Source organism: Apaloderma vittatum, unplaced genomic scaffold (genome assembly GCF_000703405.1).
Source record: "Apaloderma vittatum isolate BGI_N311 unplaced genomic scaffold, ASM70340v1 scaffold1713, whole genome shotgun sequence".
In the NCBI taxonomy this organism is placed as follows: domain Eukaryota; kingdom Metazoa; phylum Chordata; class Aves; order Trogoniformes; family Trogonidae; genus Apaloderma; species Apaloderma vittatum.
The window spans coordinates 8,397-34,428 of NW_009706222.1; the positions used below are offsets into that span (position 1 = coordinate 8,397).

The following is a 26,032-nucleotide window of genomic DNA, read 5'->3' on the forward strand; positions in this document are numbered from 1 at the left end:
GCGCGCGCTGCTTTTCCCACTGCCATGCCCGCTGCTGTACCGCTGAGGCCGACGGGGTGCTGTTATCTTGCTGTATGGAGATGGCAGCACCGGGATTTGCGACTTCTCGTCACTGAGGTTAATGCCGCTGTCATTGCCGCTGTCTGAATCGGTGGAGCCTCGGAAGTGGCCGACCTTGGCAGAGCCGCCCGACACCAGCTCGTTCACACGGCTGTTGGCCGCCCTCATGGCCTGCTTGGTCCCCATGATGGTCCCTCGGCCAGGTTTGCTGCTGAAGGACTGCATGGAGCGGGGGGCCGCCTTTCCGCCAGAGGCCACACCCGAGCCCTTCCCTGTGGGTTGCGCCAGGGACTTCACAGAGGAACTGAGAGACTTGGACCCACTGGCAGAGAGGCCCCGGTTTTTGTTCCCATTTGCTTGCACCTTCTGGTTAGCTGTGGGTTTTGCCTGGCTGTTTTTACCAGATGCAGTGGCAGTGAAGGTAGGTGGTAAAACCACACCAGAGGGAACAGGAGGGACTCCCAGCCTGGGGACGGAGCGCCCTGCCCGGCTGCCGCTGGTGCTCCCATTCTCCCTCGATACGCTTGCTTTGGATCCAACTGACGTCAGGCTATCGCATCTCTCCAGGGACATGTGACTCCCATAACGGTGCATGGCTTCACTCTTTGACACCTTCGCCTTTAAGCTGGACGTCATCTTGGGCAAAGAGTGGTCACCCTTCAGGTTCATTTTGCTGCTGGAACTTTCACTGAAATAAGACCCAGCTTTCAAACGCAAATCTGCTTCATCTTCAGCCTTCAGTGTGGCAGCTCTGGTAAAGTCCAGGCCAGTGGTTTTTCCCCCACCATTACCCAAACCAACAGGTTTCTGCTCCAGGCTCGATTTGCGTACAGGGGGTGTTGGAGGTGTTGGTCCGCCTGGCCTGGGCAACATGGTTGACTTCTGTGGTGCACTCTTCTTTCCTAGCGACAATTTTAAGCTGCCAGTGGCCAAGTGAGCATCTGAATTCCCTCGGGTCATGGCCTCTGACACACTACTGTTAGCATGCGACACTGGCATCACTCCCAGTGTGGTGGCTCCTCTCTTCAGCTGTGGCATCTTCACCACGTCTGACTTCTTCGCAGCTACACTGGAGGATTTGCAGGCCATTTCACAACCATCCACAACTCTCTGTGAACACGTAAGCATAGTCTGTGACTTTGTTGGTGTGGATGCTGCATCAAAACACTGGCCAGCTTTTTCTGGCTGCTTCTCAGTACCAAATGTCTGAGATTTTGGAGACAGCAGTGAGTCTGCAGGTTTTGCTTCCAACTGATAATCAGTGCGCAACAGCCAGGGATCTTCAAACATACCATGTGGATTCTGTAGCTCTTTATAGCTGAGGACACTATTATTGTGGATTGGAGACGAGGTAGTTTTTGTTTTCCTAGGAAGACTAGAATGTATTGTTTCTATTACAGGTGCATCACAAGAATTACTAAATTTTATTTTTACGGGCTGATCAGTGACACAAAAAGCACTTTTTATCTGAGATGCTTTGGTAGTTTCAGAGGTTTGGGGGCTTTTGCTGATGCTTGAGGACACCTTGCTGGAACTCAAGCTCTCACTCTCCAGTTCAGAGAAGCAAAACCCACTGTCATTCAGAGCGCTTTTCAGAGGGACAGATAAATGGGATGAATCCAAGCTGAAGGGTTCCTCGGACTTATTACAGCTGTACGACGACTGTGCAACAAAACTGTCACTAGACTGGGCTCCATCACTTTCAATTGTACAAATGCTGACTTCACTAAGCCACGAACTGATGGAGGAACGTCTGCTGCTGGTAAAGGGATCCTTAGCAAAGGGCACAACAATATCAATATTTACACCAGTAGAAGTCTCTTGTGAGGTATAAGCATCAAACTCATCATTTATGCTGCTGATAATACTGACTGGCCTCGAACCCGATGCAAGGGCCTGAAGGGAGCAGTCACTGTTAAAGCTAATGATACTGGAAGGTCTTCCATTATCCATAATCCCGCTAATGGACAGTTCTTCCACCACAGTGAAAACAAGCTCATCCTCTCCATTCAGCTCAACAGGCTGCTGCAAAGTCACTGTGGTAGTTAGTATATCCCGATCAAAACACTTCCCTCTGAACGCTGACCTGAAGCTGTGTACCTCTATCGCACCTGACTGATTCTGGGCGTTGTTACCAACCAGGAACGTGCTTCCTACGGGATTTTGCTCAGGTTTGTTTCCCACCTGTTTGCTCATTCCCACAGGAGGAGTCCGAACTGCATTACTATTGTCCAGTTCCAAATTCTCAGCTTTAGAGCTCAGTACATGCTCTTTCTGCTGTGGAGGTGGAGGTGCTGGACTTGGCAAGGGTCTCTTCATGTACAAGGACTTTTCCTTACCGACACATTCAGCTGCAGCCTTATTCTGGTCCTGATTCCTTAAAGGGCTACATCTTGAGGACTGGAGGGAATTTGTGATTGTCTCTCTCTCTTCCTCCAGTATCAAGTCTATTATTTTGTTGTCAGCTCTGCTCTGCAGCTTGGAAAGTTCTGTTTTCAAATGAGGTGTGCTCTTTTCATGACAACTGCCATTGCTGCCCTTTGGTGCAACAGACTGGAAAGGAAGGTTATGTCCTTTTTGGGGAGATGCAGTTTCTCGTGGAACCAGTTTCTTAAATCCTGCAGAAGGAGAAGACACTTTTTCCTTTACCAGCTTAGACTGTCCATTTTCTGTACCTCCAGAGACTGAACTACAATTGGACACAGCAGAGATTTCTCCACAAGCAAATTTGATGGGTTCCTCACTTCCATCAATGCACTCTAACCTTTCTTGCAGTTCAGCAAAAGTGTTGCATTTAAAATGGTCCTTATCAGAACTCCTACCAAGAGCAGAATTATCTTTACTTCTCTTCTTGTTTAAGGATGGGATTATGGGAACAAACTCTGGAGGACCTTCATTATCTGTCAATTCCCTGTCAGACAAAGCTGCCCCATTGGGACCAACATAGATGACAGTATCACAAGACTGTTCACTGCTGGAAGAATAATCAGGATCACTAGATATACTCAGGATCGGAAGGTCAGGGTCAAGGGCAACAGTTCGTGGGTGGAATGGTCGCAAATGGGGAGGTCTTCGGACATGTCCTTCTTCACACGAACTCTCTCCTCCAGACGAGCTGGATGCATACTGCAAATGATCAGCAAGTAAAAAGATATTAATTGATATATAATTATATATACATATAATTGATTAAAAAGTCAGGTTTGCTATATGCTCTGTGCTTTGTGTTTACTATCACAATTGCATCTAGTGGAAAAATGTCAGTGTGAATTAAAATAACAAGGTCATGCTACATAGATTTTACTGTATCAGGAGCAATATAACAATTACATCATTTTAGATAATTTCCACTAAATATTATGCATTCTTTTTCTCCTCAACAGTTTTCAGTTCCTTCCTTATGGGTTTTTAACTAATACAAATAGGAGCTTTTGAGATAGTTCCACGTATAAGCAAAGAAAGAATACGTGTTTGGAACAAAAAGAAGGGAATTTTAGGATTAAGGATTGGGGGTGGAATGATGGCTCAGTGCCAAGTCATTTGCCAGTTCCTCTCCTGAGCTTTTATGCATTTTGTATTACTTCTTACCGCCGAGAAATCCCATGTTCCCCCACCGAGAGGTTAGGAAAACTCATTTTCAAGTGAATTAATTTCTGCTTTTTTGCGAACCAACCTTGGATTTCTTCTTTCTCATTCGGTGGATTCGTGATGCAAGCTGAATGGTGGTGAGAGTTTCTGCATAATTGGCTGGGGAGTCAGAAATATGTGCAATCATAGTAGTTCTGCAGTTGATGTTCCCAAGTGATTCCCTCAACAACATTGTCAACTTGTTGTCCCTGTGTAACAAATGAGAACACTAGGCTGGTTTAAAGAAATCACAATCTTTTCTTCGCAGATTTTTACACCACAGGCTGTGCTTTCACTCTCATTGGATATATGCATGTATGGTACATGTAGATAAGAAATATACTCCTATTATTCGACCACATTTAAAATGTGTCTAAATGTACACATACAAAGACACCAACATTTAAATTATTTATCTGTTTGTGTACTTGCAGTATGATAAGCCATTTTATTTGTGTCACTTAGGCAATTGATAACTAGTTTAGTTATTCCAGGTTTAGCTCCTATTGCCCAAAAGGCTCATGAGAACTGTACTTTTAGCTGAGCAGACTTAGCACCTGGACAGCTAAGCTCTCTGAGATCTATGCAAACAATTTTGCTAATAAGAAAAAAAATGTCAACAGAAACGTTAAGAAATCTATATAGAAATATAACAATGCTAGATATCAGAAACACATAATCACTGTCACCCCAAATAATCTAGTTTCCATTCTGCCTGTTGTGCTCTGACATAGCAAACGGGAAGGAGAATTTCTTCTGAAGGCCTTCCTGGTGACGCGAGTCCTCCGTCACAGACAGCGAAGGTGACAAGACAGGTGATATTTTGTCTTCCACTGGTCTCTTAAGACATCTTTCCTCAGGTCTCCTGGAAGTCTGCTTCCTATTGCCCCCCAAAGCTGGCCCAACATGTGGGAACTATCATCATGTTTGCTCACTAAACCACAGTAGGTGGTACTCCATCCACAAACCTAGCAACTAGCCTGAGGAAATTATCTTTCTGCCTAACACAGAAATAAAGAACACCTGTTTGAGATGCAGCAGTAGATAAATATGTGAAATGACATGATTGATAACAACGGCACAGAGTTATAACGCATGAAGACAAGCAGCAATTAAATTTAAGTACTGAAGACCAAGTTCTGGTAAGGGTGTTTACAATGTGGCTGTTGTCTTTTAAGCTGAGGTCCTCACAGGTGTTCTTGACATAATATTATTGTGACGTACACTGCATAAAGGAACACAGCTAAACGTTTGCTTCTGCTAAACAAATGTGCAACATGGTGGTCTTTTTTCTTAACTGAAAAGATGTATCATTCAAAAAGGCATATGGAAATAACAACCTCTGATGACTGTACTTGATAAAATCTCCAGTATTTTCTGAAATTCCAATACAATTTTTAAATTTTGAAAAAAGAGAGAAAATTTGATGAAATTTTAATGAAACTTATGTCCAGCTCGCTGAGATTGGTCTAAATTCTAAACTTGGGAAACAAAGAGGAGATAGAAGGAAAGAAAAATTCTGGCCATTTTCCTCAGCTTTTTTCAGCAATCAAATCCTCCTCAACATTTCACCCAACTTACGTATATACCACTACGCACATAATTTTTGGCCATGTAATTTAAGAATTTCATATTGCTGTGTGACATTTAAAAAGTTGCGGGTATGTATGCACACGTATAGACAAGGGAGTGACCAGATATATAGCCCTATAACATAGAAGTGACTTTAGAAGACAGACTTCCCTCTGACAGATCTTCCTTTAACTTCTTAAGTAAAACATAAATTGTTGATTCAATTCATTGCTAAGGTAACACCAGCCACAAATTTCAGATCATGCAGACAGTAATTCACTTACTTATATGGCACATGCTTAGCACCATTAATTAAGGCCAAAATTACATTGCCCAGGGCAGAGAGAGACAGACAAAGAGAACCTCCTCCATCTCGGCTCTTGCTCAGCACTTTTTCACAGCTCCCTAAATCAATGAGATGTAAACGGCTGCGTCCTCCAGACACTAAAACAAAAAGGGGAAAAGCAGTTGTATATCATGCTCTTGAATGAACTCAAGCCAAATCTGGCATTCAGAATGTATTCAGATAAGGAAAATAATAAATACAGCATGGGATAATGACCAAACTAAATATTAATAATAAGGAAATTAGATATTAGCCACAGCTACCAAAGTTGACTTGACTGGTTTGAGGTTTCACTTAGGTTTTTTTTGTTTTGAAGTTTATTGCAGATTATTGTTTAAAGTAACCTCAAACCACGTGATTTAAAAATAACCAATATGACAAGAAGATTCATACTTCCTCCTTTGCCACTCTTCTCCATGCGATACTGGTATATGTGAAGAGTAAAGAGCATATGCGAATTCCTCCTGTCTTCTTCCTCGCATTCAGGTTTACTGGTACTTCTGGCAGCAATTGCAGCATCAAGGAAAAAGGCAGCTTTCTCTGCTGTTGGCGCCCTTAGCTCACTTTGGTTTTGAAGCTTGAATATAAACAAGGAAATGACTAATTAGCACAGGGGCATTTTTTTTATTATTTCTTTTGCTGAACTGGCTAAATCTCTAGGGCACTAAAAGAAACAAATATGTACACCATGGGAGAAGGGCTTATAAATTAAAAGCAATGATTTTTTTTTTACCATCTTAAAAGTTGTCATAATTGTTGTCAGATAAAAGGAAATAAAAAGCAGAAGAAAGTCAGGCTCAGAAAAATCTATGTTGTGATATCCTTTATACCTGGGTTCCACATATTGGATCTTCTCTCAGATAAACCCCAGGAGACTGGCCATCCTGAAGGCTGCCAGTGGCTACTTCAGCTAACAAATCCTTAAGATTTTCATCTTTGCCACTGATCTCCACAGCAGATACTCTAATAGAGAAACGAGTCCCGGTTTTTTCTTTACGTTCATTGATTAATTTGAAGAGCCAAGAAATTGCACAGGGGATGATACCAAGGCTTTGTGTGGAGTTATCTTTCCCAATCATGGTAAAAGATTTTCCTAGAATGAAAAGAGAAGTATGAACTTAATTCACCTTTCTCGTACAAGACACAGCGTCTCTTTGGACCACCACTATACATTACATGCAATGCCACGTGCTTTACAGATAATGGGGAAGAACAGATGCAAAAATGCAAAGTAATTAATTATTAGTCCATTACTATTTATTCAATTAGTTTTGCAATTTTTCTAAGTCCGACCCTCAGCAAATTAATGTTAAAAACATCTCTGATCTTTTGATTTTCATCACTTGCTCTTGAATAAGCTAATCTGATGTTACATTTTACCTTTTCAAATTAAAACTTACAATCCCAGTGTAGAAATAAACCATGGTAAGTTTGCAAAGCTAATTAAAAAGAAATTCTAATCTATTCATATACTCCAGGTTTATTGTTCCAGGAGCTGACAGCATGTAATTACCAGACTGACATAGTAATTAACTGTAACGAATTTGGGAGCTTACCAAGTTTGACATGACCAAAGCAAAATATGCAACCATCTGCACCATTCACAACAGACTGAATTACTTCTGCTACTGTTCCAGAGCATACCTCAGCCTGAAAGAAAGATTGGAGACAAATAAGTTAAAGCGCATATACTGCTGTGTTTTTTTACTATTCTTCTGTAATGAAATGAATGACTCAATATTTCTGAGGTGCAATAGTCTTCCTGTTTTTATGGCATCAGTCCTATTATTTTAGTAACCATGCTATCTTCAAAAATAATAAAATATGCTACTACAGTCTAAAATAGTTCTCAATTCTATTAAACCAATTTTCTTGGAATATTGATTCTATGACTAATGTAGAAAACTGAATGCTATCCAACCGGGCTTCCTGCTGGTATAATAGCTTAGCCAAGGCTGTTCAGCAATAGTAGCAACTCCACTGAAATTAAGGCACTCAGAAGTGCTCACAGGAATTAGAAAGCCATCCGTACTGAAGAAAATGCATTAAGATCCCTGAATAAGATTTCACATTTTCACATTTTCCTCTTCCAGGGGAAACATCATCAGCAATAAAGAGAACTTGCTAAAATATTTCAGTGTACTAAAACTAGTTTATCCACATCAGTGAAGGTTTCAAATATACAATAATATGATCTATTAAGGATGGCAACTGCATGCAGCGGGGATAGTTGGTGTAAAGGTGTAACTACAGTGAAATAATAAGGCTCCATCTGCAGGCACGGCAGCAAGCTTGCCTTGAGGAATGACACCTGCACAGTAGTGACTGCACTGGCCAACGTCCCCCAGAAGCACCACAAGCAGGCCACCCAACAGGCTCAATCACAGGGGCCTGACAGAGTCCAGCTCCAACCAAGGGTCAACAACCTGAAGGACTGGTGCCAAAACCAGCAGAGAAGCAGGCTGTGACTGGCTACATTGCAGGAGGGCTGGCAACACAAGTAGAAAAAGTCACTTCTAGTTCTGGACTAATTGTTGAGATCACTTGCATATTTCTGCAAAAAGACACTTTTTGAGCTTATGCAGGATCTTAAAAACAGACTAGTCACATAGTTAGCATTGCTTTTGGCATTGATGTGTCTGGGAGGTTGCTCTCCAGTGCTTGGCTAGAACTTGAACCTAATAAATATCTTCATGTCTCTAGTTTGGGTTCCCAAAAAATTAAAATCCTAGAAGAAGATGTGAGGGTGGGATGCTGAACTATATCTTGTTGTGTTTTCTCAGCATTAATATACTATTTTCACCTTGGAGGTTTTGTGATGTATTTTTCACCCTAATTATTTCCAGCAGTTCAAACCTGGACTAGTTCTTCAAACACTGCTGAACTCATTGTTCTTTTTAAAGCTGTTCTAGTGTTATTTTTTTCTGAAGATTTTTCGCAGAAGTAATTTTCAGGTATCCATGAGCACAATCTCACCAAATATACTACAGCTCAATCCACTCAAATACCAGCCACCCCATGTGTGTATTAGATTTCAGGTCTGGGGCTACTACTGTACAAATACACCCTTTGCAGGCCAAAAGAAAGGCAGGCACCACCATGAGTACAGCCATCAAGATAAAATAATCTGTCAAAAAACAGTATAAAGGAACTGGGAAAGGCAAAGAAAATATAAAAGCTCCTTAACTGTTTCAGTATAGCAATCCCATGGGGTTAGCTGTATTTCTTCTTCTAACAACAGCATTTAGTCTAACATTAAGCACATGTTCTTTTCCCATTGAAAGCAGTGGGGAAGGACTATTTCTGTGACTTCAAATGGAGTAAAACCTAACCAGATGGAAAAGGGAATTTCCAATTGGCTGTGTGTCTTTCTCTAACAAGAGAAAATGCAGGAAGATAATTTAGTCAGCAAATCCATCTCCCCAGCTATTATTCCTTAATTTTACATTTTGACTAAACTGAAAATGTAAGATTTTACCCACTTGTCTATTAAATATCGTGGTTTTTTCCAGGCATTAGAGCAACTCATTCAAATAAAATTCCCCAGAAACAGAAAGAACTCTTCAGGCAATCAAATACAGTGGTCATGAGAAGACTCAGGAGGTTTATGCGAGTAGCTCCAGTACCTGCGAAGCATCCTGGGGGAAAACTGCATCAAAGGCAAACATCTTTGGGACAGCAACAACACCTCTTCTGTGACCTGCATTGGAAGGCCCACTTGCTGCTGGATCATAAAATGTGATTTGCTTTTTTCTCGGGTCTACTTTTAGGAAGGACATGGATTCGGATGTCTCATGTGCTCCTTGAGAGGGACAAATCCTTACCATCACTTTCACCTGCAAGAATTCAGAAGAAAGTAATAATTTTGACTTCCCAGCTACAGATAAATGCACGCAAAGCATTCCTCCCAAACTCACTCCCCTTCCCATGACACGTTTATTTGTAGTATTTAGGTGTGTCAGAACAACCGTGGGACAAAACTAGAGCCAGATTTTCCAGCCTGGCTTCTACCTGCTTTTAAAGGTGCACTTTGTCCCTTCAGTTGACTCTGTTCCAGTTTTGCCATTTCAATTTATCAGTGCCTAATCTATAGGCATAATCCACTGTAGGTGTAATACCACACCTAAAGAAAAGGAAACTCTAGTCTCCTACCTTTCAAGTACTAAATGTGACCAAAAGCAGAAACCAATCCACTCTGAAAATCCGTCTGAATAACGCAGGGCTCAGACAACTCCTGCATTCAAACTGAACTACTTCTAGAAACTTTCAATTCCTTGTTCACATTCCTCTAATAAAAAAGTGCTTCTTTTATAGGTTTCCCAGGCAGACACCTTTATGCTGTCATTGCTAGGCTCTTTAGTGATTCAATAGGAAAGAAAGGAATTTAAAAAAAAACAAAAAAAAAAACAACGAAACAAACAAAAAAACCCCCCCACCTACACAATAAAAGGTTGAAAAGCTTGAACAGAAACCACTCAAAGTGCATGTCTATTGCAGCAATGCAAATGCCGATTTCCTACATATAGCATTTTAAGACAGCATTTTTACAGAGCTCAGACATGTTGGCTGTGATTTCCAAGGCAGCTTATGGGAGCCAAGTGACCGGGTCTCGGGAAAGTTCAGCAAAGGCTGCACACCTGCTTCTTTTAAGCTTCCTGGAAATCATATACTTACTTTGAAAAACTGTGAAATACTGCCTCACACCCACTTGCAACCATTTGTCCTTATGAAATGCTCCCAGGGTAGAACCAGGGTGTTTTGTACACCTTGCGCTGAAGTAAATGACTACTACATGCACAACCTCAACTTTGCACTGCCCAGAAGATCAAATTTAACAGAAAAGCAGTGCTCGGTCAGAGTGACTTTCCATGGCCATGAAATGTTTCAGTAACGAGCTGAACAGCAGTATCATCTGGAACAATTTACACTCCTACTCTCCAGAGCATCTGTCAAGAGCTTCAGCTTTTGCAACACAACTACTGACCCACAAAATACACTCTTGCATTTGCACTTGATTTGGAAAGGAAGTGACAGAGGGACATCCCTCTTCTGCAAATCTACCATGTGAACCCTCCAAACACAGAGCACGCAGTCATTTGCTGATCAGCTGGCATTCAGCACTGGTAAGGCTGCACCTTGAATAATGTGTTTGTTTGGACACCTCACTACAAGAAAGACACTGAGGTGCTGGATCGTGTCCAAAGAAGAGCAATAAAGCTCGTGAAGGGTCTAGAGAACAAGTCTTAGGAGGAGGGGCTGAGGTCTCTTCTCCCAAGTAACGAGAGATGGAACAAGTGGAAATGGCCTCAAGTTGCATCAGGAGAGGTTTAGATTGGATATTAGGAAAAATTTCTTCACCAGAAGGGTTGTCAAGCACTGGAACAGACTCACCAGGGAAGCTGTTGAATCACAATCCTCAGAGGTATTTAAAAGATCTGTAGATGTGGTGCTTGGGGGCATAGTAGAGGTGGATTTGACAGTGTTAGGTTGAACTCAATCATCTTAAAGGTCCTTTCCAATCTAAATGATTCTGAGTCAGTTCCGAGCTGGACATTGCATGAGGAAGCAGGGTTGGAAAGCGTGGATCTCTGATGCATGATTAGTGACGATTCTGAATAATGATACTCCTTTTCAGTAACTTCTTGTTGCTAAATTTAACCCTGAACCTGCCAGAGCAATGTGACTCCTACTTACTATGTTCCTAGAACATTACATCATTAAAAAAGTGGTGTGCACTTATTACACTGACACATTCTTTGCACATTTGCAAAAAAGGTGCACTTTACAGTCAGCAAAGAAGAATCCAAGCTGAAAACTACTTCAGCAGAGCACAACATGGGAAATGCAGGTAACAGAGACCAGAGCAGCCTGAGCCATCCTGTAGGACCAGTCCTCATACCAGACAAGATGAAAAATTAATTGCATATGTCCTGGTTTCAACTGGGATAGTTAGCTTTCTTCCTAGGAGTAGCCCAGTGCTGTGTTTTGGATTTTGGATGAGAATAATGTTGATTTTAGTTGTTGCTAAGTAGTGTTTATACTAAGTCAAGAGCTTTTCAGCTCCTCACAGCACCCCACCAGTAAGACGGTAGACAAGAAGCTGGGAGGAGACATAGACACCAATTGGCCACAGGGATATTCTGCACCATATAACATCATACTCAGTATATAATCTAGGGAGAAAGCTGGCTGGGAGCTGCTGCTCAGGAGCTGGCTGGGCATGTCTTTATCTACAGATTTTAATTTTTTTTCCCCCCTGATTCTCTCCCCATCCCATTGAGCGGGAGGGAGAAGGCAAACCTCAGAGGTGTTATAGTTAGTTGCCTGCCAGGTTAAACCATGACTGCATACACACCTGTACCCAATGGGCACAGCAAAGCATGTTGCCCAAGCCAGGAGGATCCACAGCAGCAATAAACACCATACTGAACTGTTCCCACCTTTATAAACTGGGGACAGTGGGTAATTTGAAGGTTTCATTTACATCCTCAACTGTTTCATTTTTCCAGCTTCTCCTTTCTGGGGCGGCTAAGCTGCACACAGACATCCCTGCACAATTACTCAAGCATCCTGACAGAAAATATTTTCCAAAAAGAGGCCATAAAAGCTTTTCCCCAACATTTTGTCCAAAGATGTTAAGAAACAACTGTCCCCTCCAGTAGACAGTGAAGGAGGCTTCACCAAAGGTAAGAGCAAATTCTTCCATATATTCACTCAAGCAGTCCCCTGATTGCAACACTTTGTTTTCTTTCCCCTTTCACAGTGACATGAATATGAAAATACAGTTACAGTAAATAAGTGACCCTTAGAAAAAATGAACCAGCCACTTCAAAAGCAAAGTGCATCAGAGGTGACACACCAAGGCTGCTTCACCATAAAAGCTCCATGAAGCCAGTTTTGTCTACTAGTCTGTTAGCTCAGCCTCAACATACTACACCAAGGTGCTCAGAAGAATAACATTCTCAGGGGAAAAAAAAAAAAAACAAAACAAACAACCCAAGCAAATAAGCAAACAAAACCAAAAAAAAAAACCCCAAACATATATATATATATATATATATATCACACACACCAAAGTACAAATGCCCACTTCAGGGTCATTTAATTAAAATGAATTTTAAAATATATGCTGTTTTCAAAGCACTTCTCGGAACAGCCATTTCTGTTCTCTCATCCACCTATTATTAGATTATAGCAGCCAGAGCATGGATAAGAGGAAAATTGGTTTGCTCCCTAAACAGCAAGGTACTTCCATCAGAGCATTGCTTCCCCTAACACAAAGATGGCTTCACCTCCAGAAAAACCTTCTGTGTCAAATCAGCTTTTTAAAACCACCTCTCTGAAGCAGAAAGATACTAAAATAGCTTCCCCATAATGGATCAGATCCCAAACTCAACAGGCCTCAGGGGTCATCTTCATTTTTACAGTGGAAGTGAGCTTTTAAGACAAATGGGAGGGGGAAGAGAAAAAGCAGCTTGAGGGAGTCGCTCTTTAGGGGTTTGTGTATAAAAGCTGATTTGTAGAGTAGAAAAACATTGATTTCAAATTCAGTTTCTCTGCCCACTAAATCCATCTGTAAGTGATGCCCACCAGAAACTGTAGGGTTATAATAACGTGTCACACTCATTCATGATGCTGAGCCAGACTCTGACTTCACTCAGAAGTGAAGCAGAAATGCTCATGAAAGTACCAATAAGCACAAAGATTACTCAAACATATCCCTTTGCAACAGCAAAAACTAAGTGCAGGCAGATCCCAGGTGCATGTGCACACTTCTAAATATGTAAAAGAAAGGCTTGCTATTATACTATTTATTCTTCTTCCTGCCCTCCTGTGTTTCAGGACCAATTTTAAGTGACAGGTTTATATTCTCAGCTCTGAAGTTCATCCCAGTACTCTCCTGGGATAAGTACAGCAGAAAAATCAGCGTACTATAAAGCCAGCATGGTTCCTGCCTTAAGGATCCACTTAACTGCATCTTCTCCTGGGTCTCTTTATCTAGTTCTCATACAAAAAGCCCGCTCACCTGTACATACAGCACCATGCATGGCAGGAAATCATCCAGACACAAGGGCTTACAGTGAGGGCAGAATTCAAACAAAACATAGGAATCTGTAAATCTTAAAGTAACTTTGGCCCCTAACTAGGGAGCAAAGCAGCAGTACCTGCACAGCACACCAATGCTTTTATTTGCCTATGAAAATTAATTCATAGAATTAAGTGCAATAACAGTTACAGCCCCACTCAGGATCACACCCTCTGTGGGCAGGCTGTTCAACAACTGGGCAGCTTTCTGCTGGTCATCTCCAGCTGTACCAGACACTGGTAACACTTACACAAAGCAAAGACACACGAGATAAGGAATTTAGAGGAGAATGAATGAAGAAATGGAAGAATAAAATAGGTCTGAAAGACTAAGAATAGGTCTGAGGGGAAAAAATAAAAAAAAAAAAAAGAGAGCAATAAGAAATGGCAAGAGTGGGCAGGTTGGGGGCGGATTGGGGAGAGGAAGAGAGAAGAGAGAACACAAAAAAAGGAAAGACAATACAAATACAGTAATTCCAGAAAAGTCATCTGAGACTCAGAGCACATCTGCCCTGATCACTTTTAGACTCCTTAAGTAGAACTAACATGGAACACCTATCCTGTCATAGCAGTGACTATTCCAGCTAGAACAGAGGCTTTTTAGTAAGGTGGGTTTTTTCCCTCTTTTTGTGTATTTCTTATTCAATGTCACAAAAAGATGCAGGGTAAGAAGTGGAAGTTTATCATTATCAAGCGTACAAAGATTTGTATATACACATTCATACAGATACTGAATATTGCACAGAGGCCCCATTTTAACAAAGATGTTGATTAAAAAAAGAGGACAGGTCTGTATTTGAGTTCAATTTCTGCAAATAAAAATAAGAGAAATACAATTAACATTTTTTTTCAGTGCCTGAAGACAGTTCAAATCATGCAAACCACTGAAGTACCCCATTAATTAACTGATTCTAATCTGGTGGGGTTTGTACACTTGGGGTTAACACTCCACTGCTGAACTTTCCAAATTCATGTTTCTGCAGGAACCAAGAGGTCAGCAGAATTGCCGAAGGAAGTCCTATTAAAATCAAAAGTGTTTGGGAAAAGAAGATGGCAAATACATCCTGAATATGCCATCAAAAGATAAAGAATTAAAAAAAAAAAAAAAGCATATAATTTGGAAAAGCCCTAGAAATGGATTGCATAAGGTCAGAGGCACAGCACAACAATGGCTTAGGAAAGAGATTCATAGCCGTCAAGGAATTTTTTTGTACTTTAAAGTTTATCTGACTGTCAGTGGAAGTCTGGGAAGAGAAAGACTACAACAGCAAATATCCGCAAGCTAGAATTCATTTGTTCCAGCTGTGTAAGGACAAACCCAGTAAATGGATGCTAAAGGATAAAAACAAAAATCTTATATAAATCATATATTTTTATGCACGCATAAAGAATTTTAAGGGAGACAAACTGGCAAAGGGCAGAAAAAATGAGAGATGACATAAAAAGTCCCCTGTGTGGAGGACAGTGGCGATGTGGGAGACTCTGGGGCTAAATCCCATATAGAACATCTGATTAAAGCACTAGAGAACCACAGATCCATATAGTGCACTCAAATATCCGTGATTTGTTGCAGCCTTGACTCTAGACCTTGACATCTTTGACTCTTACTAAACTCAAATCTAATGCATATTTAATAATTCTGTCCCAAAGACTGAAACATCTCAGAAACTAGGTATGTGCATCGTGGCTGGTATCAGCCCTTCCTCTTCCACTGCTACTGTCTACCCTGTTTCCCACCTAAGGGAAACAGGAGACACCTTCTGCCCCACTGCCACATGGTAGTTGCTGCTTCCATGCTGTGACCTTCTCCAGTACTGCCAGCCCCAAGTGAGCCCTTTGTGTGGACTCATGATTCTCAGCTGGAATTGAGAAGAATAGGACAGAGGTGTCTGAGTAAACAAAATAATAGCGTGGCTTCAGGACCAGTCAAAATAGTGCAGAATGTATGTCAGTGCCAGAAAGCAGGTTTGGAAAAAGCAAGAGACAGACCAAACTGCTGTGAAACCCAAATTTCAAAGCAACTCTCTGACAGCAAGACATGAATGCGAGACTGATGGCCAGAGGCAAGCTAGCAGTTTTGTCTAACACAGCTCATATATTTTGGATATGCTGAATTGAATGGAGTTACAGCAAAGCCATGCATCAATGAACACAAAACTCCTTCGAGACCAGTGAGGCATGAGTCATCCCAGAAGAAATCATGTCCAAGGCTGAATTTGCACAGAAAAGAGCCAGTGATAACAGAAAGAATGACACAATCCTACGCAATTTTGGACAGAATCAGCCAGGAGACTGAGACAGTCAGGTTCACATTGATTATTAACCCACAATCAAAAGAGATGGAAGGGGTATCAACTCTGCGACCAGAGAAAGGGGAAGGATCATCTCAAAGAGCCACATGATTTGAATTCTGTTCTCATGATTATCATGAACCTCTACTACATGTTTTGGACAAGAAATACAAAAAACCCCATATATACACACACACACACACACACACATATATATATATATATATACACACACATTAGAACACATCTTAGAAGGCTGGGGATTCATCACTCAGCAGAGTGAAGGGTGTCATACACTCCCTGCAAGGTAATTTGGGGCAGAGATGTAGACAGAGAAGACTTCACTAATTCACTAAGTAATGACTAGACTCCACGGCATTTTGAATGCTGAGGAATTTAAGACCTTGCACCAGCCAAGTATGTTAGCACAGCCATAACTGTAACATATGGTACCTCCTTTGAAATCAATGGATGTGCAGTGTTCATGGGTTTATAGCGATGCTTTGTTAGCATTTGATGCTTATATCATTGTCAAGTTTCAAATTAGACTGAATGAGAAGGAAAAAGTTGAAGGAATGAATTAAAAAGCATGTAAAATTTTTAAAAACATGTGCTCAAGTCTTTTTTACTAAAATAAACTCTGACTTTATCCACCTATATTTTGGGAAAGTGCTGGCACTATACTGGAATCCATTCTAAAAATGCTGGTCATATTCTGCATTACAACAGTATCATAATCCCTAAATGAACAAGCAATTTGGTCTTTAGCAATAAGTGTCATTATATCAAATTTGAACGGACACTAAATGTTCCCTAGAAACACACATCCTTGACAGGCATTGTGCAGCCAGGAAGTTAGTTTTGTCCAATGTTCACAAAACGGCATATAACAGCAGGTTAATTAAATAACTGTATTTAGACATCCACCATCCTGAATTAAGATTTCTCAGCAAGGAATCACAAAGAATTCACATTCAGTTGAATAAAGACCATTTTCCAATGAAATCACTTATTTTTCAACTATAGTGCAAAGCAAATTACAAAAGTCCTAGTTCAGAGACAGTATTTTTCATGGATTTAATTGTAACTGACAGATATATAACCCTTGGTAAATTGGTTTACTGTGGGTAGTTCTTACAAGCTTTTCATATACTGCCACTACCAGTGGATGGCAAATTTATATGCAAAATTGCCACGCTAGTATAGACCATCTAGCTCCCCTGGGAGAATCTAGGGGAAAAAAAAAAAATATCACTTCTGTATTGTACTCTATTAAAGAAGAATTGATTCTCTACTCTCAGAAGACATGAAGAAAACTATTGCATTTACAAAGGTGAAAACAAATTAGAAGAATTTATGTATTTTAATCTCATTTTTCCACATTTTTGTTTAAGCAGTTCAAGGCACTTTGGCAAGGATGTATGTACCTTGGATGATACAGAACTACATACATCGATAGAAGAGTACTTAGTATGATACATGATTTATATCAGAAATAACACTCTAGTCATTAGGAAACAAGCAGCAATAAAGATGACAAAATTAAGTACCTATTTGTTATCCGTCATCAAACCATCATAAGAACCAGTGAATGGGATGTGCAGCACGCTTAAGAGAGCCCTGCATGATGAGTAAATCACACTAGCAGTACCTTAGCTCTGGTTTGGTAAAGCATAAACGAAAGTAAATGTCTAAAATACATAAATGGAGACCAGTATGTATATACCTGTCCAAGACACACATCTGACAATTCAGGATCTCTTTAAATGCTCTACTGCCATTGTCTTGCACAGGAGGCTTGTCATTCTAACATAAAAAAATTGACAGGATCCTTGCAAGAGAAGCACTTAAAGTTGCTGTTGTAAGTGATGCAGTATTAAAAAGAATGAACTGAACAGAACTCCAGAAAAAAACATTTTGCATGAAAAAGGCTTCCTACTATGCTAAAGAAAAATAGCAAATTAGAATGCCACACAGCAGCCACTGTAAAAAGGATGTCTTTTTTAATACCACAATATGATAAATTATCTTAAGTAGCACATTAATGTCAGAAATTGAGCATAATCTAACTTCTTTCCAGTGACAATATTAAATGGCTTTCAGACGTCTTTCCTACTATTCTGACATTAAATATAATAACACCCAGAGAGACCACAAAAATGATTCAGTTACAAGAATCATACTGTACTGGATCATTGCCTTTTAAGTAGGATTCAGATAAACGATTTGGACTCTGATGGTTTTGGCACATTCAAGAGAAAGGTATGAGATTTGCTACATAACATTTATAAGGAGTGAGCAAAATTCCTTTAAATATCCAGTTTTTAATGGTAGTGGGATTTTCTTTTGTACATGAGAGTTTTATTTTTGTTGATTAAATAAAACACTGGTCCCAGACAGACCTACAGTTCTATATCAAAAAAAAAAAAAAAAATACTTTTCACTGCTTGGTATTCCCAAATATTGACAAACCCTGCAAGCACGTGTGAGAGTGCACAACATTTTTCTCCTAGTAAAGAAAGTTAAGCAAAAGGCTTAATTAAAGATTTGTATCACATGACAGGTACACACATTACTGCTGGAAGTATTCTAAGTGGAAAAAATGGTATTTGTAAAATGTAAAATAAATTAATAGAACATTTATTTCCCACTTTCCAAGACAGTACTTGAAACAATGAGAAAGTACAAATAGAAATTTCAGAAGATACATACATGCTCTCTGCTGTAGTAAGTCTCTAATAACAAATGTATTCAACCATAAAAGCCATATAGTAATTTCAGCACAGTAAAACATGAAGATGATGATGGGAGATTAAGAATAAATTTAGATCTTGGGCTGAAGTACGTGCAAGTACAAGTGCAAGAACTGGCCATCACAATCTTTTCACATTCCTGCCTCCTCAAGTAGTTCTCACAATGCACAGTTACTGCCTTTGCTCTACTCATGCATGTTATAAAAAGCAAGAATTCAAGCCTCTTCCTTTCACCAAAAGGCCATTGGGCTCACAAATTCAAGACAAGGTCCCACAACTAGTGACAGGACCTGTCCAACTCTAGACACCACAGAAACAACCAGGATAGTCCTGATGCTGCCCATGCTCAGTTCAGTTCCTTAGACTCAACTGCCCCTTCACTGGGACCAGAATAACTTGTTTGTGTGTCTAACTTTGAAACCAACGAAAAGGACTTAATGAGTGGGGAAGCTCTCCACTGAATCAGTGCTTTGTCCAAAGGGAGTTTCTTCAGTGGCACAGCCAATAGTCATGGTAGGGCAGCCTTGAAAGTGCATATCAAATAGGGAAAACAAAATTCCAGGTACAAATATTAATTTGCTTGTTGAATTTTTTTTTTTCCAAATGTTTAGGCTTACTGAGTTCCAGTTCTGTACCAGCAGCAAAATGCACAATGCTGCTGCTTCTGCATGCTGGGGTCTTAGGATCCAGCCCTTCCCTCAGTTAGCCACAGCAAGATCTCCCCTCTAAGAAAGTAAAAATATGGGGGGAGGAGGGGAAATCTTTACATTTCTTCATTTCACCATCCTCTATTAAACTTCTTTAAAAGATACTACCTCAGGGAAGAAAACCAGTAGAGAAAAAAATGTCACTGAGTGATTTTTCTTTAAGTATTATGAACCTGAAGAGGAACATGTACTTGTAACACATACTGTCACAGACACTCTGAAACTAAAGATGTTTAATCTTCTTGCCTCCTGAACGGTCAATAAACCATTTCTTTAGAAGCTCAGGCTCATGACAGCAAACCCAATGTAGCTTCCACAATAGCTGGTAAAACAGGTTACAGTCATGCTTGACTTCTTTACAGGTTATTATTTCTGTACCCATGGGTAGAGCTCCTTTTCTCATGTACACTACCTTGTGTTGATCAACATGAAAGGCCATCTGCCTCTTTATCCTCCCAGTAACTTCCGTGTCATGACAACTTGTTCCAGGCCTTCGCGCTCAGTATCAGCTTTGGCTGCTCTGAATATGCAGCTTCACCACCTCACCCAAATCATTTAGGAAGACATTAAACAGCATGGACTTCCACATGACAGCACTGCTAACTTCGCTCCAGTGTGAAACATGCACTCTTTTTCCCCACCAGTTATTAAGCCTCTAGAGAATACATGCCAGCTTAGGGTTTGAGAAACTTAGGTCACAGCACTTATCAAAAGCTTTTTCAAAATCCAAACACACACTACTAATCAGACCAACCCTATTCAAATGCTCAATGACTCTTGTACGGATGCAGATGTTCCACCTGTAAAAGCTTCATCAACTGATCCCTACTATATCACATTAATCCCAGCCTGCTACTTTTTATCTTCAGAAAGTCAGCCTTATGTATCCATACTTCTAGATTCCCTCTGGAGTCCTTCTTTCCCCTTTGGCCCCACAGCGACATCACATTTTCCACATTCTGTTCCTGTGTCTCTTATAATGTATTGAATAACAACTAAAAGACGACCTGGAGCATCAGTAGGGGGGGAAAAATGTTAACAATTACTATCACAGGGGAAATACAGAAAGCAAATCACATTGTTCACTGTAAATGTTTCAACATGTATTTTCCTCTAAGCTTTTAGCAGATTTACAAAAGAAATTAGACTACCCAGAGTGCATCATTAGAGATAACAATTAGTTGCAGTATTCAGGCCTTACTTAAAATAAACAGTATTTCTGCAGAGTTGACATCATTCACCTCTTCATCTTTTCATAAAGCAAGTCATATTGCTCCTATTGAAGTATCTTGGACACTTCATGGGTTTCCAGTTTGATATTCTATTTTTAATTCTCACATAAACTCTTCTCCTTAAATTTTATCTCTTCAGTCCTTTTGTACTAAGGAAAGGCATATTTCTCTATGGAATCCTGTCCTGCTCTGAAAGAAATTATTTGACAAGAAGGGAATTAAAACTTTTCAACCTATCTGTGCTCACAGAAATCACCCCCTTGAGAAGAGTAAGGACTGGTCCTCAGTGGGTTACTCTCAGCTTTGTAAGGTGAAGTCAGGCGAGAATTAGGCAGCCCATCAGGACTGCTACATTTTTACCTGTACAGCAGAAACCAGCAAGGAACCAGTCCTCCTCATCATAACTATCCATGAAAGACAAAAGAGCAGCAAACTGGGAAGTGAGGAAAGGAAAGGCTGCCCCATCAGCTGCTTAACCCAGTGTAACCACACAGTAATAACAGGGCGAGGGACATTGCTGACCTGGGAATGATCACAGGAACTAAGGAGAGCATCAGCCACCAGATGCAGCGGTAGGAAAAAGTCACTCCAGAACCCATCACTGATTCTATCCTCTATGTGTATCTGGTACTCATTACTGAACAGGCTGTAAGAAAAAAGCCGAGGGAAAAGATAACCAAGAGGAGTGTAAATTATAAAGCTCTTATGAGAGCTGGGACTGAAGGTAACAGAGGACCACAGTCAGTGTTTGCTGACTGTTCTCTCAATTGCTATGATACTTAAGGTAGTGAGGAAGAAATGTAATTCTCATCATCCTCATAATGAAATACTAGCTGACTAAATCTTGATCAGCAGAAGCTAGTGAAGAGGAAATTATAATGGAGAATGTTAGTGCACAGTGAGCTAAATACTGCAAAAAGCTACTTGGCTTTGCTCAGAGAAGATGAAACTATGAGTGTTTAGAACTACGAAAACACCTATACAGGGCTGACACTTTTCCTTTGAACACAAGTTCTAAAAATTAGGATACGTGAGATTTAATTTGTGCTGACTCATAATTTTTACAGAAAGCTATATTGCCATATATGTAAATTTATCAAGTAATATGTAATTATCAAGTTGTAACAATCAATATGTAATTTATCAAGTTATATCTAATTTATCAAGTTGCAAAAAAGAATTGTGTTAAAAGAGACGTTTAATAGGTATTGCATGCTCTAAATTGTGGATCAGAGATGTCTAGTCACTTAATTTCTTGAGGAGCACTAAAACTAGTAACTAGCATGCCCCATCACTATTTGAACGGTCTTGATCTTAACTCAAGAACTAAAGAGCTGATTCAGTTAGAGAGCTCTTATCCTCTCAACCACAGCAGAGGATTCTTCCCAATTGGGGTCAACAGGTATTTGGTGAGGAGGACACAGCTGGAATCCTGAGCCCAAAGAAACAGTTTCTTCAACAGAGACATTTGAGGAATTCTTAGTGTGCCAATCAGGAGACAAATACCACCCACATTGCCACCATGGTACATACATATCCCATGTTGGAGGAGACGCTCACAGAGCTGAACAGCATAGCTGCTCCAGGTCCTGCCATGCCCCTTGACTTTGTTGATCTGTTTGAAGACACCAGGTGAACCAGAGCTTTCCACAAGTCTTGCTCAAGTCAGGAGCACGAGCCTGTGCTCAGGCACAAGTGATACCGGTAGGCTCCACCAGCCACCCTCTAAGTGCAGGAAAAAGGCTGAAGTCTCCTGGCTACACACAGCTGCAGGCACACAAATGCCATGAGATGCAAAGACAGTTTTATTGAGCTGCAGGCACAGGGAAAGTAATGCTTTAAAGCTCTTCGTAAGGCCAAGAGCCTCAGAAATGCCACACTTGTTTATTCCTGGTGCCAAGCACTAAGCCTCACTGAGAAGAGGCCGGCACAACAAATGGGCTCTGTTAAAACACACAAATAGAAAGCATTTCTTAGCAAACCCTCCTCCACCTGTGAATCTCTAAACTACTGTGCCAGATTTGCTGTATTCCACCATTTAATACTACCTCATCATTTCTAGCGCACTGGAAAAACAGGAGAAGAAACCACATTTTTGACCATGAGTTTCCACCTGCTTAAAACAGCCCAAATTACTCCTTTGTTTTCCATTTAGCACAAACTCACTGATATAAGAAATACAGAGTAGTCTCTGTGAGTAACAGCATCAACTAGAGGTATTTAGGTTGGCAATCTCTTCACATTAACGATGATTTTTATGGTTACTCAAGGTGCATATTTTAGGTCTCCTGTGCACGTTACATACTTCAATTCTAGCTTCGAATGCTAAGCTCTTATAACCTCTATAAATAAGTATTCAGCCTCTGCTGTGTGGGTGATTAAACAGTTATAAATATGAGTAAAGCTCGAAATAATTTGGTTGTATTTTAATTATCAAAGCACTGAAAAGTGCTGTATATCCCAAATTGGAAAGACATCTATTTCTCTCCTGCTGCTTCATTTCCACACTCCTGATTTACAATGACACGTGAAGCAGGGGGAAACAAAGCCCCCTCAATGTATCTCCTTAACCTCAGGCAGACAGACAGCACCAGCAGCAACGCAGAGGCTATTTCTGCCAAAGGTGAAGCCTGTATGTGCATTGGGTTTGGACCAATGAAGTCATAGGAAAATTTATCTTGTATTTTGACAGAAGAAAGGACAAAACAACCTTTGCCAGTGTTGCTGTCAGCGATGTTAACTGACTTCAAGGTAGCTCAAACTCTAGCACTTAATGTGCTCTGAGCCTGTCAACTCTTTCCAAAGTCAAGATAACAGCTCTCATGCACATTCAAAATGGATGTGGCCATCTTTCTACCCCAAGACCCTTCCATTGAGCCTATCCAACCCTGTTCTAGGCTGAAAGCTTCTAGCCGCCCTCTTAAAATTCATCTAGAAAACTATTTTTAAAAATTGAAATCCAAAGTTACCTTTCCAATGCCAGGGTTGTCCTTGATTTTGGACACAGATCTCAGAAGGCATGGTGGTGCTGGGGGAGGACAGAGCTGCAGGATGCCACTAAAGTTAGTAGCATAAATAGAGAAGTCGTGTGTGTGTGGCAGGGGCGCATGGTATTTCTTTCTCTTCGAAGACAGGTTAAGCTTCTGTGCTGCTCTGTATAAAAGTAATAGCAAGAAAGGACAACGTTACTAGGTGTTAATGGGAATCTGGACCACATAAACAGATGTTCATTTGTCATCACTGCCTACTTAGCAAATCAAGTCATTGCATTTTAATCTGATTTCATAAGGACAAACCATCAAGAGACTAATAGAAGGAAACATGGGTAGAAAAATTACTGGCAAAATAGTCAGTTAATTTCTCCCCCAACAGAGTTTCAATTATAATCTAACTCTCCCCTCTTTCCCCCAACAGCTTGACAGCTGAATCCTAAAATGCTATAATCTCAATGACGTAATAAAAAGTTGAAATAATCCCCTTGTCACAGGCACAACCAGATGGACTTTGCTGGTGATAGCATTATGAAAGTGGTTCTTTGTACTCTACAAGTTACTCAAGGCAGAGGATAACACTCCAAGTCAGCTGAGCTCAAGATCCTCTCTTGTTGGCTGCATTGAAAATCCTCAGATAACAGAGAATTTTCTTCAAGACAGATTGGTTTTTCCTCCACAATTCCATTCTTCCACATTAAAAGAGAAAGCTATTAAAAAGACATGCTTTAATGTTCTGAATGATAATGATCCTGCTTTTGAAATGCAGGATTTCAAAACATAAAAGATGAAGAAGGAGAAAAAATTAAAACATACAATTAAAATTGTAACGTTCTTCCTTGTGAATAAGAATAGGAATATAATCAGGTTTTCTGCTATTTCCCATCAGCAGCACGAAACAGTATAGTAAGACACAAAACCAGAAACTCGACTCTACATCAAAACTCACATGGGAAAAAAATCACCATGCAGAGATAAGTAGAATAAAATATATGTGAGTGAGCACATGCTGGGCAACTGAGGGTGGCAACAAGGGTGAAATCTCGGCTCTGTCAAAGCCAAGGAGAGCTTTGCCACCTGAATAAAGACATGTGTGATCTGACCCCAAGACAGTCAGTAGGTAGCCCGCTCCCAGATACATACTGGAGAAGCCTCCAACATGCTGTCTTTTAACATTACTTTGAATGACTGTTAAGCCAGCAAAACCACAAAGTGTTGCACCATCAGCATTTGTAGACAATCTGAGACAATGCTACTGAAGCCAACGGGTAGTCAGGGGAAAAAAAAAAAAATAAAAAAAAAAAAATCACTATTTTGGTCCATGCTTGCAATACAGATTAGAAGCAAAAATGAACTGAGAGCAGGAGGGTTGCATCATTTCTTCCAGAAGCACTACTGGCTTCAAATGAGTTGCAGTAGAAAGAACTGGCTGTGTTTGAGGAGCAAAACTACTCACTTGGGTCAAGATTATACAGCTAGTCAGTATGATGGGCAGGAGTCACAATACAGATCTCCAAAATTTCCACTCCTATGCTCCACAGTCCCAAACTTACGTGTTAAATTCCTGGACCTTTTTACTTCATCATGTTCTAAAGAGACAGATCCCCTACATGCTTCTTTCTCCCTCTACAAACACTACAGTATTTAGAAAAACACAGTGATTTACGTGATGAAAAAAATGAGGCTCTAGCTCCAAACTCAGAAGGAGCCAGAACTGTCTTGTGAGGGACAAGCAAGACTTTTGCCTCTGAGGAAAGAAGCAGCTTTTGAATCCTGTTGCATCCTGAAGCCAGCAGGAAAATGAAGCAAAACACTGCAAGCATGGGCTTATACAGAACCTCAGTTTTTTGGTGGCAATGAGAATTGATTTAACTGCTTAAATCTCAAATCCCCTTGCTAATACCTCATTCAGTATGAAAACATACATGTGAAATAGGACACCAGGCAAACAGTTGCACAACTTCACTATGGTTGCAGCTGCACATTAAAACACTAATGTCTCCTAAATTATATGCAGCTTTACTGTGCAGAAGAGTTTCTACCTGTTGGTACTCTCATTGTAGAACTCAAGACAGTCATTATCCTCTATCTCCAAGTAGCAATTAACAATTGTGGTTATTATTTAATCATCTTGTTGATTAATATGAAAGATAATGTTTATCTGCTTGTTTACATGCTATGATCCCTTGTTGAAAGGATAAAAACCTCCTCAAGAGAATGTCTTCAAAGTGCAATCAAGGTATACATTAAATCCTGATGAAATAATTATTTCTTCAACAGATCTGGCTGAAGGAGCTCTTCTGATAAAGAGAATGAGATACAAAGGACAAATTTACTCAGGAACTGTGTATTCAAGCACCTAACTGAGC

General features: G+C 40.4%; 1 protein-coding gene across 1 annotated transcript in view; it reads right to left on the bottom strand.

The window, feature by feature from the left end:
• The window catches only part of KIF26A (kinesin family member 26A), a 66,502-nt gene that overhangs the window by 6,018 nt on the left and 34,452 nt on the right, over positions 1-26,032 (bottom strand). Inside the window, exons 4-11 of the mRNA XM_009865690.1 lie at positions 23,643-23,826; positions 9,232-9,441; positions 7,162-7,255; positions 6,436-6,698; positions 5,999-6,182; positions 5,544-5,703; positions 3,734-3,896; positions 3-3,186 (exon numbers count right to left, since the gene is read on the bottom strand). Of these exons, the coding sequence (XP_009863992.1) occupies positions 3-3,186; positions 3,734-3,896; positions 5,544-5,703; positions 5,999-6,182; positions 6,436-6,698; positions 7,162-7,255; positions 9,232-9,441; positions 23,643-23,826 (4,442 nt within the window). The remainder of the gene's footprint in view (positions 1-2; positions 3,187-3,733; positions 3,897-5,543; positions 5,704-5,998; positions 6,183-6,435; positions 6,699-7,161; positions 7,256-9,231; positions 9,442-23,642; positions 23,827-26,032) is intronic.